The 16,783-nt window shown below is 44.5% G+C and overlaps 1 protein-coding gene across 1 annotated transcript in view; it reads left to right on the top strand.

Moving 5' to 3' along the window:
• Positions 1–10,790, top strand: part of Kyat3 (kynurenine aminotransferase 3) — a 40,960-nt gene extending 30,170 nt beyond the window's left edge. The window contains 4 exon segments of the mRNA XM_040751674.1: positions 2,001–2,187; positions 5,481–5,554; positions 5,984–6,070; positions 10,545–10,790. Coding sequence (XP_040607608.1) covers positions 2,001–2,187; positions 5,481–5,554; positions 5,984–6,070; positions 10,545–10,640 — 444 coding nt within the window. The 3' untranslated portion in view covers positions 10,641–10,790.
• The last annotated feature ends 5,993 nt before the right edge of the window (positions 10,791–16,783 follow it).

Genomic DNA, 16,783 nt, shown 5'->3' with positions numbered 1-16,783 from the left:
CTAGAGCAGAGCCCTGAGGACTGAGAGACTAGGAAGAGCAAAGGCCCAGCGGTAGACAGCATGGCTGCCATATCATATCATAAGCATGGCTGCTGGGATGAGGTGACCAGGGAGGAAGAGTAAGAGAGCCTCAGATCTGAGTAGTAGCTGGGAGTCACATCCTCCTGGGCCATGTATGTCACTGTCAGGACTGAGAGACTGGGGAGCCATGGCAGCGATTGCATGTTATCAAAGGAGTCTGGCGTTTCATTGAGGGAGACGGTAAGAGAAGAGTTCCATGGGAGAAACGTCAGTGGACTGGACCAAGGTGAGGATGGCAGAGGTGATAAGGAGTGATGGAACACTGGATGGAGACAGCTGCAAGGTTAAGCCCGTGGTGTTTGTCACTGGGCAACAAAACCAGCCGTGGAAGAAAGGGAAACCCAAGTACTCTTAGCACAGACGTTTGTGTCTCTTTGCTTTGAGGTTTCCGGGGCAATGACGTCTATAGTGAATGGACAAATTGCTCAGGAAGGTATAGCCAAGGTTCTCGAACCGGATGCTGAGTTCCTAGTGTTGAAGAATTACTACTCACTGTCTTATTGCTAAATTCTCCTGCCACAGACTTCTCTGTGATCTTGCCCCCTCTCTCCTCCTCCTCATACTGTCTTTTGCTACAGTTCTGCCACACAGAACAGACTTTTTGCCCTGCCCTTTCCAGTTCTCCTCTGCACCCACCCTTCAATATGTACTAATTGGAAGTTTTACGAAAGCCAAGGCCATGCCCATGTTGTTGACCGTTCTGTCCCCAGCTCTTACGGAAATGGCTCCCTTTGCCTGCCAGGCCTCTAGCCCCCTGCTGGGCAGATCTTTGTGCTGTGTGCCTACTCTCATTGTGACTTGTTTTTATCGTCCTGACCTGTTTCTCAGTCACTGGCATGGTCCTTCCTGGCTTAGTCTGTGAAGGCTGCTATAACAAAGTACTAGAGACTGTGTGGCTCATAAAGGAATTTGCAATGGGCGGTGGTGGCGCACGCCTTTAATCCCAGCACTCGGGAGGCAGAGGCAGACGGATCCCTGTGAGTTCGAGACCAGCCTGGTATACAAGAGCGAGTTCCAGGACAGACTTTAAAGCTACTGAGAAACCCTGTCTCGAGAAACTAAAAAGAAAAGGAATTTATTCCTCATGGATCTGAAGATGACTAGCAGATGCCACAGCTGATAAGGACAGGACCTGCTGCCTCATAGGTGACACTTTTTCAATGTGTTCTCCTGTGATGGAAGTGGGGCTCGAACCACTCCTGGGACCTCTAGTCTTCTGTCCAAGTCACCCCGAAGGTCATATCTCCTAATGCCCATACCTTAGAGACCAAGAATTCACCATATTGGGGGGGCACAACATTAAGTCCTTTGCTCTTACAATATTGGTTCATCTTGGTCCCACTTCTCTCTTCTCTTCTGACTCAGCACTACTAGAAGAGTTGCCCACGCATTCATTCGTTTCTACTCCCCACGTGACTTACACCACCTTGCTGGGATCAGAATGCTTTTAGCATTTCCTCTGAGGAACTCGGAACTCATGTGTGCTTGTCAACACAGCAGGCCGACTTTAATTTCCTCCTGTGCCTTCCTTGGTAACAGGAAACATTGACTCCCTCTTCTCCCCTCTGGCCAGTCTTTAGGCTGAGATTTAACAAGCTGGACCACAGCTCTCCTCAGTAGAAAATGATTCATGTCTCTGTTCCCAAGTACACCATATTTATGTAACACCCCTTTTTGGTCGGGATTTTCATGTCTTCCTCTGTTTGTCACATTAGATTTAAACACTTACATAAAACTCCTTCCTCCGTTAGCCTATGGAGCTGGACAGTTCACAAGAATCTGGCTGTAACTTTCTGAGTGACTTCCTTGCCACAAATCTTAATTGGATGACCTTTATTTATTCTACCAGTAAATGGAGCCATAACTGACATAACCATGCTTCCTTTCCACTTTTTTTTTTATCTTAATATACAATGCAGGCAGCTTTGGCCCAGGCTCTTTGGGTTGATATCAAGCGCATGGATGACCCAGAATGTTATTTTAATTCTCTGCCAAAGGAATTAGAAGTAAAAAGAGATCGGATGGTCCGTTTACTTAACAGCGTTGGCCTGAAACCCATAATTCCTGATGGGGGTTACTTCATCATCGCTGATGTGTCTTCATTAGGTTTGTAAAGTCTTTGCTATTTCACATCTACAGACACTTACATTTGACATGAAAGCAGAGAAGTATGAGGGGAAAGTGTCAAAACCAGAATGGCATTTTATCTCTAGATGAGAATGTGTTTACAACACCAACACTTTCAACCATTCGCTTTCCTTTCAGAACTGTTTACCTTGTTCCAGTGTGTAACTGGAAATTCTGAGCGTGAAGCGGTAGACTTGAAATAATTCCCTTGGAAGTTTTCTTTTGTTTGCTTGTTTTCTAAATGCCATTTGGTAGGAAAATGGAAGTTTCTAGAAGTTGGGAAGCTGTGAGGAAATACTTGCTAGTTTCAAAGGTGCTGAAATGAATGCTATAAACAAGGGGAACCACTGGCCCTCAGTGAGCGTCTACTGCATGTGAAGCACTCAGATTCCCTCTTCTAGGAAACACTGCTAGCTTCATCTTTGCAGGCAGGAAGGCTTAGGCAGTCGTAAATAACTTCCCAGCGTCATGCATCTGGAATCTTTACAGTACTGTTTCCAGAAAGCATGGGATTAGTTATTCATCTTACACTGGGGTGTGGGGCGCAAGCCACGGCTCATGTGTAGGGCTCAGAGGACAGCTTTGGGAATCACTTCTCTCCTTCCACCATGTGGCTTCTGGGGCTTGAATTCAGGTCATCAGACTTGCCTTTACTGGCTGAGCATTTTTCTGACACATGCATAGTCCTCTATTGTCTGTAGTTGATGATATAATCCTGAATTGCCACCAACAAATCTTCAAGTTGGAAGCATAATAATGTTCTACATGGATCTTGTTGACCTTCTCCAACTTATGCAGATCCATCTACAAGACCTGGGATTTGAGGATAGAGATAGGTTGAACTATATACTACAGACAACCTTACTTCAGTTTCAGTGTGGTTTTGTACGTGAATGCAACAAAGAAAGCAATGATCCAAAGAAGGTTGTTTTGAGTTCAGAAAAACATGTAAATAAAAACCAGAAGCAACACTAAATATTAACAGAACTAAATATTAACATACTAAATATTAACAGCCCTTTCCCAGAACTTCTCGGGACAGGCCAGCTTAAACACAGCTGCCTGGAACATGCTATAGATTATGTCTGACGTGAGAGCAAGGTAGAAGACCACATCCAGATTCGGGGTACACAGCACTCAGCTTATCCTTTCACCAGATTGGGTTCTATGGCTATGTTCTGACATCCAACAAGAATAAACGTGTCTTATAAATTGAATGTAAAAGTTCGTCACGGGAGGCACGAAGTCACATCCAAGAACAAGGCGGGGAACACAATGCACTTGAGGTGAAAGGCCTTCTGCTTTGTTTCCTGGAGCTCTCACGCTTTCCCAATGCACTGTTCACCACATGTCCGTCCTTTGGTCATGTTCCCACAGCTTTTACATAGAACTCATATTTCCTTAATATTTAAAAATAGTATTAGTAGTAAACCTTTGGGTATCCTTCATTGATTGATTATGATAACCCTAATGTGGTTTTCAATATTTTAGACCGTAATAACAGTATGTGCCACTGAACTTGAGAAACTGAAGTTTCTCATCTGTGCTAACTTTTAGAAACCGGAGGGAATGATTCTATGTTAGCTTTTAGTGTGTGTGGCAGCATGAACATACATTCATTAAGAGAACGTGGGGGGAAACCCCTGAAGTGGGAGGGGTTCCCTTATCTCTGTATCCACATGGGAATCATTTTGTAATACACAAGCATTAGACATTAGTAATTTTTTTTCATTATCACAGGTTTCAGAAAACTGAGATGCTAGACTTTCCTTTCCAGAAACTAGTCCCAAGGTATGGCCCCATCTTGGATAGCAGGTGAAGCCTGCCCCACCTTGGGCTGCAGGAGAGAAAGGCCATCACAGATTTTACTGTGAGCCTTTGCAGAACATACCCTTGTTTGGTGAAGAGCCTTCCCTCCCACAGGAAACTTCTTTAGACTGAGACGCCTTTGTGATTCATCTGATCTGCATCCAATGTCTTCCCACCAGCCATTCTTTCAATTTCAAATCTACAGGATTTTTCACCCAGATTTATTTATTGGGAAGACAGGTGGAGGACACCTGGGAAATGACACTGGGGTTCTCCACTGGATCCAGTTTTCCCTGGACAATAGACTGTTAGGAAGGAGTTACCATGGTGTTGTACTAAGCAGCCTTTCCATATCGCCAGAGCCAGCCCATCCGGTGCTCACATCAGACTTGTGTCTTAGTTCTAGATACAGTGTGGTTATGTAGGAGCCAGCAGGATTTGGATGGAAAACCCTTTCTGATGTCGTGGAAGTGGGAGGCTATCCCTTCTTTATGACACGATACTTATGGGGGAAATATTAACATCTCAACCTCTCCTCACATGACAAAATTTAATTTACTGTGTGAATTGTTTCCTGTACTAGGATTTAGTTCTCCCCCTTTTCTAAAGATAAAAAGCTAAAGTCTCATCTGATGATAGCATAAGATTAAAGGTAGCCAGGGGGTTTGGAATGGAGAGATGACTCTGTAGGTAAAAGCACATATTGCTCTTGCAGAGGAACAGAGTTCAGTTCCCAGAACCCAAGTAAGGCAGCCCATACCAGCCTGTAATTCCGGCTCCAGGGACCACATGCCCTCTTCTTGCTTTCTTGGATACCATATGCATGCACAAACCCATGTGCATACACACAATTAAAAATCAAATTAAATCATTTAAAAGAAAAATAACCAGGCATGGTGGACACATCAATAATCCCAGCCCTTAAGAAGCTAAGGCAGGGCAACTGCTGTGTGTTCACGGCCATAGTTCCAGTCCATCCTGGACTACAATGGGAAATGCTATCTCAAAAATTATAAATGTACACCATAATTGCCATTACACTTTACAATGAAGAGCAATGACTGACCATTTAATAGTTATTAAAATATATGGAATGGCAGGTCTTGTATTCAGAAGTCTAACTATCACATTCTCAAGAGAGCCGTATAACATTGGTGCTGTCAAATCCTCACTGAGAGTTGACAAAGGCTAGTGTCATGGGGTCATCTTTCTGATGGAGAAGGAGCAGTCCCCATTGCTTGCCATACCCTTCTCTTCCTGTGCTGGCAGCTACATGGACATGCATGGTCCACTGTGTGTGAGTGCTGCCTAGTATGTCAGTCATACCCATCGTATCATGTAAAACTCCAGTGTAGTGTATCAGTAGCCTCTAGAATGTTCTAGGTTAAACCTGTGTGAGTCACGAGAAAATCTGGATCCTGACAGGCTTAAGTGACTCCGCCCACCTTTCCCTGTGGTTGTAGATGCTGACCTCTCTGACATGAAGAGTGATGAGCCTTATGACTATAAGTTTGTGAAGTGGATGACGAAAAATAAGGTAATGTTTACTGACTTTGCCATGCTGTTTTATAGGTGGATGTGCTTTGAATGATCCTGAATCCTAGCTTTGTTTCTTCCCCTTTATTTAAAATTTTTAGTTTAGTTTAGCTTAGTTTTTTTTGAGACAGAGTCTCACCAGGTAGCCTTGGCATGCCTGCATTTTGACGTGTAGACGAGGCTAGCCTTAAACTCTTAGAGATCTGCCTGCCTCAGTTTCCCCAGCGACAGGTAAACCATGTGAGCGAGCATACTGCCCTAATTCTAGCTTTCATCCTAACAGTCCACTTAGAACTCTTTGAGAGATTTTAAAAGTGATTTTCTTTTTAAGAACTATGACCATCAACGGTATCTATTTTTACTGTCTGTGGTTAAGTAACATTTAGAACGTGTGTGGCTTTCCTACTGCGTCATCTTCCTCATTTTTCAGAAACTGTCAGCCATCCCTGTTTCCGCATTCTGTGACTCGGAGTCTAAACCACAGTTTGAGAAGTTGGTGCGGTTCTGCTTCATTAAAGTAAGTTTCTGTGTTCTCACAAATGTACCTTTTATTCCAGTCTATAAAGCACCTCTTTCCTGTTTCTAAAAATGATGTATGTGAAGTGACATTTGTCAAATTTGACTTGGTGCCATGAGGTTAACTGTAAATCGGTATTCAGCTTCTGTTTACTGGTTTTTGTTTATTTGTGGTTTCTTGAGACGGGGTCTCACTCTGCCCCCAGACCCATGACAGTCCTCTGACCTCACTTTTCCAAGTGTTGGGAGCCACCATCCTTAAGTCGGCCTTTTTGGGGGGAACCAATATAATCCCACATCCTCCTCTGACCTATGTGGATGGATATGTGCGCACTAGTTTCCTAATCCCACATCCTCCTCTGACCTATGTGGATGGATATGTGCGCACTGGTTTCCTAATCCCACATCCTCCTCTGACCTATGTGGATGGATATGTGCGCACTGGTTTCCTTACATGTGTGGCATGTACTCACACAGACACATTCACATACACGTGGCTTTAAAAAAAAAAGGAGAAGAATGAATTTTTAGAAATGAAAATGAAAGATGTCTCTATGGCTAGCTGAGAGCGTCATCGTTAGACTGTCCTAGAAGATCTACTATTTTTAAGATTTTATTATTGGGCTATGAGGTGACTCAGCAGAGAAAGCACTTGCTGGGTAAGCATGAGGGCCAGGGTTCAGATCCCCAGGACCCACACAGAAGCAAGACACAGTCAGGGGCCTGTAATCCCCAGGCTAAGTTCACGGCTACACTAGCCCAGAGTTGATGACCAGGGAGAGACCCTGCTTCAATATATAAACACAACAGCATTGTAGTTTCAGGTCTCTGCAGGTAGGACGTGAAACTTTCACCCACACACATGCAAATACCATACACACACACACACACACACACACACACACACACACACTACGTGCATATTATGTCTACTCAAAACACTCTTTGAGGCAGCCTCGATACTGACTCAACTCCCTAATACATAGTCTATCTAACATAACATAAATACTTTTTTGTTTTGTTCTGTTTTTGTTATTCAAGGCAGGATTTCTTTGTGTAGCCTTGGCTGGTCTGGAACTCGCACAGATCCACCTGCCTGATCTGCATAGTGAGTTTGAATCCCAGGACAATCAGGGCTATACAGAGAAGCTCTGTCTTGAAAAACAAAGCAAACAAAAACAAACTTTTGTTTTAAAGCAGTAAACACAGCCCTACCCTTTTCTCTTCTTGGAAATAACTCAGGAGAGTTATACAATGATTTCACAAATGAGCCAGCAAGTAGGGAAGGGTTGCCAAGTGTCCTAAAAGTAATGGTAGGACACAGTGCCTAGAAAGGATCTGTGTCTCAAATAATAGATGAAGCCTATGGAGAGCAGGTACCAAGAGCATTAGGAGTGCAGATGTTCTGACAGTGGGAGAAACAGGGCACAGTCTTGTTATTTAAACACTGTGAGGCTCGGTGAAAGGATACTCTGCTTGGGCTGTGGATTTCCTCATTTATCCGTCAAGTGTTGGCAAAAGTTGGGTTGAGGTAATGTGGAGGAAAGGTCTCCAGTTAGGCCATGTAATTAATTCCCAGTTGGCTGACCTCTCTGTCTCTACATTGGAGTTGGGTTAAACTTACTGACGAACAAGAGAGAATTTCTGTTGTCTTCTAGATGGCCTACTTCCTCCTTGCTAGACATCTGCAAATCCATGGGGCCGGAGAGATGTCTCAGCCCTTAACAGCACTGGCTGCCCTTCTTGAGGACCCAGGTTTAACTCCCAGCACCTATATGGCAGTTCATAACTCTAACTCCAGTTCCAGAGGATGTATGATACCTTCATACAGACATACATGCAGGCAAAACACCAGTGCACATGAAATAAAAATAAATAAGTCTTTTAAAGTCTACACACCTATCTTCAGGTCACACAACAACACAGTCACTCCTCAGATCAGCAGCAGTACGTGAACTGGCAGGAAGAGCTTACCATGGGCATTCAGTCAAAAAACCATTCATAATCACAAAGGCATGAGATACGCACCTTCAAAGGGCATCCTAGTAAAAAGGAAAGACATATAAGCAGAGCAACCTCCAGAGTATTCACTGCAAAAACGAACGGTGCCAGGTACTCATTGTGAGCAACAAGCGCTCTCAATTCCTGTGCCGGCTCTCCATCCCTACAGCAGAGTTTTTCCTTTAAGTCAAGACTTAGATAGTGAGAGTGTTCACTGCTGTTGTGTGTTGCTGTTCCTAGGCCCTCCCAGCAGGCAGAGGTGGAGAATATATAAATACACATGCACATTTGTATATGTCAGTCATACCTCTGTAACAAAGGGTGATTAGTTTCATACTCCCACAAATCTGTTTATCAAACTCCAGGATATTCAAGTGACTTATATAAATGGCATACTATTTGTCTATAATGTATGCACATCCTTCTGTATGTATACTTTAAATCATCTCTAGGTTATTTATAATCTAATACAATGTAATGCCATGCAAATAGATGTTAGTGTATTGCTTGTGAATCATAACAAGAAAAAGAAATATGTGTATGCTTAGTGCAGCTGTAAATTTTTCTCTCACATATTTCTGTCATCAGTTGGTTGAGAAGCAGAATCCTTGGGTAGACAGAAGTGATTGCATACATACTCACATCTGTATTTGTATCCGAATTTATTGAAAACTATCATAGGGCTAATTATAATTTTTCCATTTCTGTGTTTCTATCATTTAATTACCTGATTCCCATCATTTAATTACTTAATGCCTCTGTATGTGATTGATCTCTGGCCAGTCACACAGGCACGTTTTTCCGAGTGTGTTTGCACACACACTCATGCACGTGCACGCACACGTGCACACACACACAGACACACACAGAGAAGACACATACACACACACACACACACCCTTCATTGGATGACCCTACCAACACACTTTGATCCCAGACCCTGTTCTACCATTTTCCCTCAGAGGAGCCTTCCTCGAAGTCTCTATGCCCCACCCTAGGCAGTCTCTGATCTCACTTTTCAGGCTCTCACACCTCATGGCAGGTGCCTCCCCTGTTCTACTCAGAGTCAGTACCCTGTATGGGCTTCCCTACCACACAGATGCTTCACCAACTTGGACCCCCGGGTCAGGTCAGAACTACCTCTGCTGATGTCAGCACCTTTGACATGCACAGTGGCTGCCCTGGCTGCACCATGCTACTCTAGGCTGCTTGGGCTCTCAGCCTCCAAATGTGGTACCCTCTTCTCTCAGCCCCAGAAGCTGGCTTTCCTGCCTAACCATTTTAGGAGGAAGAGAGGGAGGGAGGGAGGGAGGGAGGGAGGGAGGGAGGGAGGGAGGGAGGGAGGGAGGGAGGGAGGGAGGGAGGGAGGAGCGAAAAACATCAGACTAGATTTCCACTGTTAGCTCTTCCATTTACTTTATAGCATGAACATGCATTGCTGGGCTGGAGAGATGGGTCATCAATTAAAAGCACTGGCTGCTCTTCCACGGGTCATAAGTTCAATTCCCAGCAACCACATGATGACTCACACCATCCATAACAGGATTTGATGCCCTCTTCTGGCATTCAGGCATACATGCAGACAGAGCACTCTTACCTAAAAAAGAAAATGTAAGCAAAACATGTATTGCCTATTCAAAAGCTAAGAGGAATAGTTTTCAATAATCACAGCAGTTTTCCTCAGAGTATTGATTAGAATGAACTATTTTCCTTACTGAAGGCAAACCACAGTGAATGATACAATGTTCACAGATAAGGAAATAGAAGCCTGAGCACATGGTTGGGTTTTAATGGCAGCTATTAGAACTAAACCTAACAACCGGGAGAGACTGACTTGGAGAATGGAGGGATTGACAGGGGAAAGTGAGGGAAGTCGCCTGTTATTTTCCAATAGAGTTGCCTCTGAACTCATTGGCCTCTTTCTCTAATTATAATTAATTTAATAGCTGCTTTCAGTTTTTTTTGTTTTTTTCTTTTTAAAATACTTGTGTGCGTGTGCGTGTGTGTGTGTGTGTGTGTGTGTGTGTGTGTGTGTGTGTGTGTGTGTGTGTGTGTTTTCATGTAGGGCAAAAGAGGTCATCCCAGCTCCTGGAGCTGAAGTTTTAGGCTGTTTTGTGAGCCAGCCACCCCACAGGAATCCTCTGCAAAAGCAGTACACACCCTTATCCACTGAGCCATCTTCCCACACCTCACACTTTAGTTTTTACATTTGTGTTTTTACTTTGAAGTTGTTTCTGCACATAAAACTAGATAGTTTCTTATGTCTTCTATGGTTTTTGTTTTGTTTTGTTTTTTGAGACAGGGTTTCTCTGTGTAACCCAGGCTGTCCTCAAACTCAAGAGATTCCTTGCCTCTCTCCCCTAAGCGCTAGGATTAGAGGCGTGGGCCACCATCATTACCACGTGGCTGTATCTTCTGTGTTTAAGCATTGCTATATTGGTATATAACGATACAACTATCTTATTAATCTCCAGAAAGACAGCACGCTGGATGCTGCTGAAGAGATTATCAAGGGATGGCACAGCCCGAAGTCTGATGTGAACAAGCGTGCCTTTCCCAGCCTCTTGTAAGGGCTTAATACTGAGTGCTGCCACCTCATGGGTCCTGAAAGGAGGGCATCTGAACCATTTCCACTGTCTAAAACTCACCCCATTCCTCATAAGGTCCAGTACACTCTGGCTTTATTCGATTGGGACGTATTAAAACACCTTCCACTGCAATTTCGTGAGGGGCAGTTTCTCTGTGTCGCGTTTCCTCACGCATGGAAACAGATATCACACGGACATTTGCTGCGCTAGGTGTGGTGGCATGTGCCTGCAATACCAGCACTTGGGAAGTGGAAGCTGAAGGTCATCCTGGGCTATGTGAGGCTCTCAATAAAATGAAAGGAACAAACAGAAACAGCACACGCTTCATGTGAAGCTTGTCTAGGAGGATTACTGGCTCAGTCTGAAGAGAGCATGGTAAGCTACAGACACTCACGTAACGCTGGCCAGTTTCACTTTTCCGTAGCGCCAGGAACCAAGGGTGCCTATAGCTCTCTCCCAAGGGCACTGAACTTCGCTTCTCTGTCCCAAGTGCTGCCATGCCTTGGAGGTGGCGTCAAGGTCCATAAGGGCAGCTAGGTTTTTCATCCCTTGACCTTGTTGCCTCTGCTGATGGTGACCTCTGCTCCAACTGAGCCGCCCACTCCCTTGGCCATGCCTGGAAAGTGTTGCACCTGTGACAGGTAAATTCATCATCTCGCTGTAACCACCTGTCCTCTAGCTCATGGCGTCCTGAATACCCCCTCTCCTCCTGCTCGTGTTTCCATGGCTGTGTTGCCCTTCTTCCTCTCCCCTTCTCCCCCTCCTCCTCTCCCCTCTGCTTCCCTCTCTCTGTCCCTCTTTAAATATACTACAATTACAAACCCAATGTTTCTCAGACAATGGTCCATAGCCTCTTTTGTCAGCATCAGCTCAGAGCCTCTTTAAAACAGACTCAGGACCTTTCCTTGAGAGTTAATAATTTCAGGAGCTGACCCCCCTGGGGTGACTTTTACATAGACTGCAGTTTGCTGTAGTTCACAGACCCTTCAGTGTGACTCCTATTAGGCCTCACAGCTATACTCATTACCTCACCAACCCTAGCTCTCATTGTCCAGTTTGACTTATTGCCATGTTGTTTGAACTTGCCTAGCTGGCCCAAAATAAGAACTCCACCCTGGGGCTAAAGTTCTCTGCATTCACCAGGGCTGCCGAGCACAAGCAGGCAAGTACCAGCAGGTAAAAGTTCACACCCTTAGCCTTTGATAGATCTCATTCTGAGTCTCCCAGTGAGTCTCCTCTACTTGTCCCAACATCAGCGGTTGCTAACATTCTCTGTGATGAACAAAAATATCTACTCTCTCCCCACATCACAGTCCACCACCAGCACAACTGAGTCACAGCAGAGTCTTTGCTTGTGGGAAAACCAAAGAGACAGAAACTTATCGTCCAGGAGAATGCAAGCCTGGCCCCACCCATTGGGAACCGGGCTAAGTGTGTCACCCCTGCACATAGCAAGCTGTACCTTGGCTCTAGGCAGAAACATGAGGTCCCTTTAAGAAATGGGCTCTGCCTACTCCCACTCTTTCTGCCATTTCTCTGAAGAGATGGGCAGATCTGTCTCTCTGTCTCTTCTCTCTCTGTGTCTCTGTCTTCTCGCTCTCCCTGAACTCCCTTTCCTTCCCCAGTAAACTTCCTTCCCATATAAGTTCTGCCTGATGGTGCATTTGTCCCTCACCTGCCCTGGGACTATTCCAAGGTCCCCCTTGAGCTGTGTTCATACCAGAAGCTGCTTGTGATGGGGCCCTGAGCTGGCATTTGTCCTCTCTTCATTTATATAGTAACAAACATCATCCCTAAACCTGTCCCGGCCACACAGGTTAGGGACAGTAATGGAGCAAGGAAGGTTGTTGGTTAAAAATTGGGCCCAGCTCTCCAAAGGAAAGCTCATAGTTGGGAATGTAGCTCAGTGATACAGTGATCACCTAACACATGCAAGGCCCTTTGCTGGAGTCCCAGACCCAAAAAAAAAAAAAATAGTAAGGTTTAGAACCCCTGGAGACAGCTGTTGCATGCTAACTTCTCAGGAAACATTTGCCTGTCAGCCTTGCTGAAAACTTGGGAAATTTTTCACCTGGCCTCGGGTCTGCCCTTTGAAGCCAGGATTGAATTTGTTCACGGTTCCTCTCATCACCTGTGCTCTGCTCTTATGTGAGCAAACATTCTCTAGGTTGTTTTTCTCAGAATGATTTTAGATGGGATTACCATTCAAATGGATGGCTTTTGTTTTATTCTTGAACTGGGTGCGTTGTTGTTGCTCCTATCGCCTGTATGTGTACACTCCACCATTCAGCAACACCTCTAGCCCTGAAAATAGTGGGTTTTGAATCAAACAGGCGACCTCTACAATATGAACAAGTGCCCTGTGATGTATCGAAGCTTTGAATAGAACAAAAAGGCAACACATAAACACAGCAGCAAGATTGTGTACCTGCCAGCCCCCGCTAATCACGTGAACGAAAGCTTTAAAATAAGCATTTTTCTAGATGTCTACACACAGGATTGTCCCTTTCTCTGGAGAACCATGACTGATATGAACAGGTGAGCCACAGGTCAAGTCACCTACAGACCTCCTATTGGATAACTCATTATTTGATGTCATTCTGTCACTGGCTAAACACACAGACAATCCACGATAATAAGGATCTCATGAAGACTTCTTGTATTCCAGAGGAAATAAAGTGAAACTCCAGTTTGGTTGTTAGAAAACAGTGTCCAACTTTTCTTTAGATTATTTCTATTGTTTAAGCTAAAACGCCAGGGTACCAGCTTTTTGTACAATTAATCCTAAGTGTCTCAGAAGGTAATAACTGGTGAGAAAAAAAGAACACTTTTTGTCCTCTGTATCTCTATCTTCTCCTACTTGGAATTTAGTGATAAGACATAGAGATGGAGCCGCCATCTTGCATTCCTGGAAGGTGTGCGTCTGCACACTACGGAGTACAAAGTGCAGAAAGATGGAAGGAAGTTGGGGTCAACCCTTGGAGGCAAGGGAAGCCTCTGCACCTACCAAGAGACTTCATCATGCACAAATAAACCTTTATTTGTTTAACCAATTGTAATGCTTTCTGTCTTCTGTGGATGAATGTATGGCTATCTGATATAAATGACAGAGCTTACAGGTCAACCTCCCTGAAGATTCGTTGATCAGAAGCAAAGAGAGAGCAGCCTCTCACTCAGTAGGTGCCATCTGACCCCAGGGAAAAGAGGGTCAGGCTTGGGAGGATGCAGGAAAGGGGGACAAGTTACACAGAATCTTGTTAAACTCAGGAATTTTCCCCATCTTAACAGTGAAAGCAACTATGCAACCATGCGATTTTCAAACATTTTAAATGAAAAATTGTCCCCAAGTAAAACAGGGTGGTTCCCAAGGGGATAAACCCCAAGGTACACAACACAAAACAGAAACCTCAACCACAGTTCTGAGACTTGGGAGTTTCAAGGTGTATTCTGAGTTTACAGCTAATTACTCCATCTTGCCAATTAATCACAAGTTCCCCTACTGACAAACAGCCATCTTGGGATCTATCAAAAGGAAATTGCAGTGATAACTGGATTTTCTAATCAATATTAACTTCACCATAGTATACAAAAGCTTCTTTCCTTACACGTACATTCCGGTACTTGTGAAAGAAATATTACATAATTGATTGGAAGCTTTGTTTTTGTAAACTCTCAGCTGTCTATTACTCAATAAATATGTCACTTTCGCTGGAACCTCAGAGCTACAGTTTCAAATAATAGCTTCCTTTCAGCATAGATTCCTAGGTTAATTCACTGTAATTATACTTTGACGTGTTTTCATACATTCTGTTCAACAACAGGTGCGTGAAGAGGTAAAAGTCTCAGGAAAACTCCCATTTTCTAAACTTCTTCCCTGAGAAATGCTGTTCCCTTGGTAAAACACTGGCATCATGCCCCACCCTTGGATGCGATTATTTTGAAGGACTCAGGACTTTACTGGGAAGCTGCAGGGATGGCAGCTCTGCAGTTAAGATCACCTGCTGCTTTTCCCCTGGGCCTGTGCTCAGTTCCAAGAACACACATCAGACAGCTCATAATCCTGTACCTCCCTCCAGGAACTCTAATGCTGTCACTGGCCTCTGTGAGCACACACATTCACACACACAAACACATATTCACACACACACACAAGCTTAAAAACAGTTACATCTGACAGAAGGGTGATTTCCAAAATATACAATGAACTCGAGAAGCTAGCCACCAAAACACCAAACAATCCAATTAGAAAGTAGGATGCAGAACTAAATAGAGAATTCTCAATAGGGGAGTCTAAAATGGCAGAAAAACACTTTTTTTTTTTTTTGGTTTTTCGAGACAGGGTTTCTCTGTATTGTTTTGGAGGCTGTCCTGGAACTCGCTCTGTAGACCAGGCTGGCCTCGAACTCACAGAGATCTGCCTGCCTCTGCCTCCCGAGTGCTGGGATTAAAGGCATGCGCCACCAACGCCCGGCAGAAAAACACGTAAGAAAGTGCTCAAATCCTTAGCCAACAGGGAAATGCAACTCAAAACAACTCTGAGATATCATCTTACACCAGCCAGAATGGCTAAAATCAAAAACACAAATGACAGTCTATGCTGGAGAGGATTTGGAGAAAGAGGAACACTCCTCCATTGCTGGTGGAAGTGCAAACTTGTATGACCACTTTGAAAATCAGTATGGCGGTTTCTCAGGAAAATGGGAATGAGCCTTCCTCAAGATCTAGCAATTCCTTTCCTGGGCATAATGCACATTCATACAATAAGGACATATGTTCAACTATGTTCATAGCTGCGTTGTTTGTAATAGAACCTGGAAACAACCTAGATGTCCCTCTACTGAAGAATGGACAGAGAAAATGTGGTACATTTACACAATGGAGTACTACTCAGCAGAAAAAAAAAAACACAGGCAAATGGATGAAACTAGAAGAAACCATCCTGAGTGAGGTAACCCAGTCACAAAAAGACAAACATGGTATGTACTCTCTCATATGGATTTTAGACATAGAGCAAAGGAGTACCAGCCTGCAGTCCACACCACCAGAGGAGCTAGGAAACAAGGAGGACCCCAAGAGAAGAATGCATGGTTCCCTGTAGAAGGGGATGGGGACAAGAACCCCTGAGCAGGGGAGAGGGGGGAAGTGGGAAGGAGTGAGAGGGAGAAGGGGAGGCAGGAGGAGAACAGGAGAGGTCTGAGACAGGGGAGAAAGAGATGAGGGCAAGGAAGGAGATGCCTTGATAGAGGGAGCCAGTACAGGTTTGGAGAGCGATCTGGCACAGGGGAAATGTTAGGGGATCCCTACAGGAATGACCCCAATTAAGAATCTAGACAGTGGTGGAGAGGCTGCCTTTGATGACCTTCCCCTATAATGAGATTGATGACTATCTTAGTTGCCATTCCTAGAACCTTCACCCAGTAGCTGATCAAAGAAACAGGCACCCACAGCTAAACACTGAGCCATACTCCCAGAATCCAGTTGCAAAGAGGGAGGAGAGATGAGCAAAAGAGCCAAGATGGTGCTGGAGAAACCCACAGAAACAGTTGACCTGACCTAATGAGAGCACACAGACCCTAGTCATAAAACTGGGGATCCAGCATCGGACTGAACCAAGCCCTCTGAATGTGGGTGCCAGCTAGGAGGCCAGGGCAGTCTATGGAACCTCTAACAGTGGAGTCAGTGTTTATCCCTAGACCGCAAATGGACTTTGGAAGGCCATTCCCTATGGAGGGATACTATTGCAGCTCAGATACGGGAAGGAGGGCCTGTGCCCTCCCCCAAATGATGATTCCCTGTGGAGGGCCTCACTATCTCTGGGGAGTGGGTAGGGGGTAGGTTGGGGGGTCGGTGGGAAGCATGGGAGGATGGACAGGTGAGGGAATGGGGAGATGGATATGTAACTAAGAGTGCTTCTAAAATTTAAAAAAAGGTACATTATTGTCTCATTTACTATAGAGGCCAATTTTGTCCATCTAGCTGATACATTTATCTAATTATGCTTTATCAATAAAAACTCAGGAATCAGATATTGGAATAAGAATTTGAATGATCAGGGAAACTTTGAAGAAGTGACCAGTGATTTATCTCTTTCATCCCTCCATCTAAAAGGGTCAAAACCCTCTCTC

Source organism: Mesocricetus auratus, unplaced genomic scaffold, assembly GCF_017639785.1.
Source record: "Mesocricetus auratus isolate SY011 unplaced genomic scaffold, BCM_Maur_2.0 Super-Scaffold_100009, whole genome shotgun sequence".
In the NCBI taxonomy this organism is placed as follows: Eukaryota; Metazoa; Chordata; class Mammalia; order Rodentia; family Cricetidae; genus Mesocricetus; species Mesocricetus auratus.
Note: the sequence above shows the minus strand (reverse complement) of the source record. Positions and strands in the feature narration are given on the sequence as shown.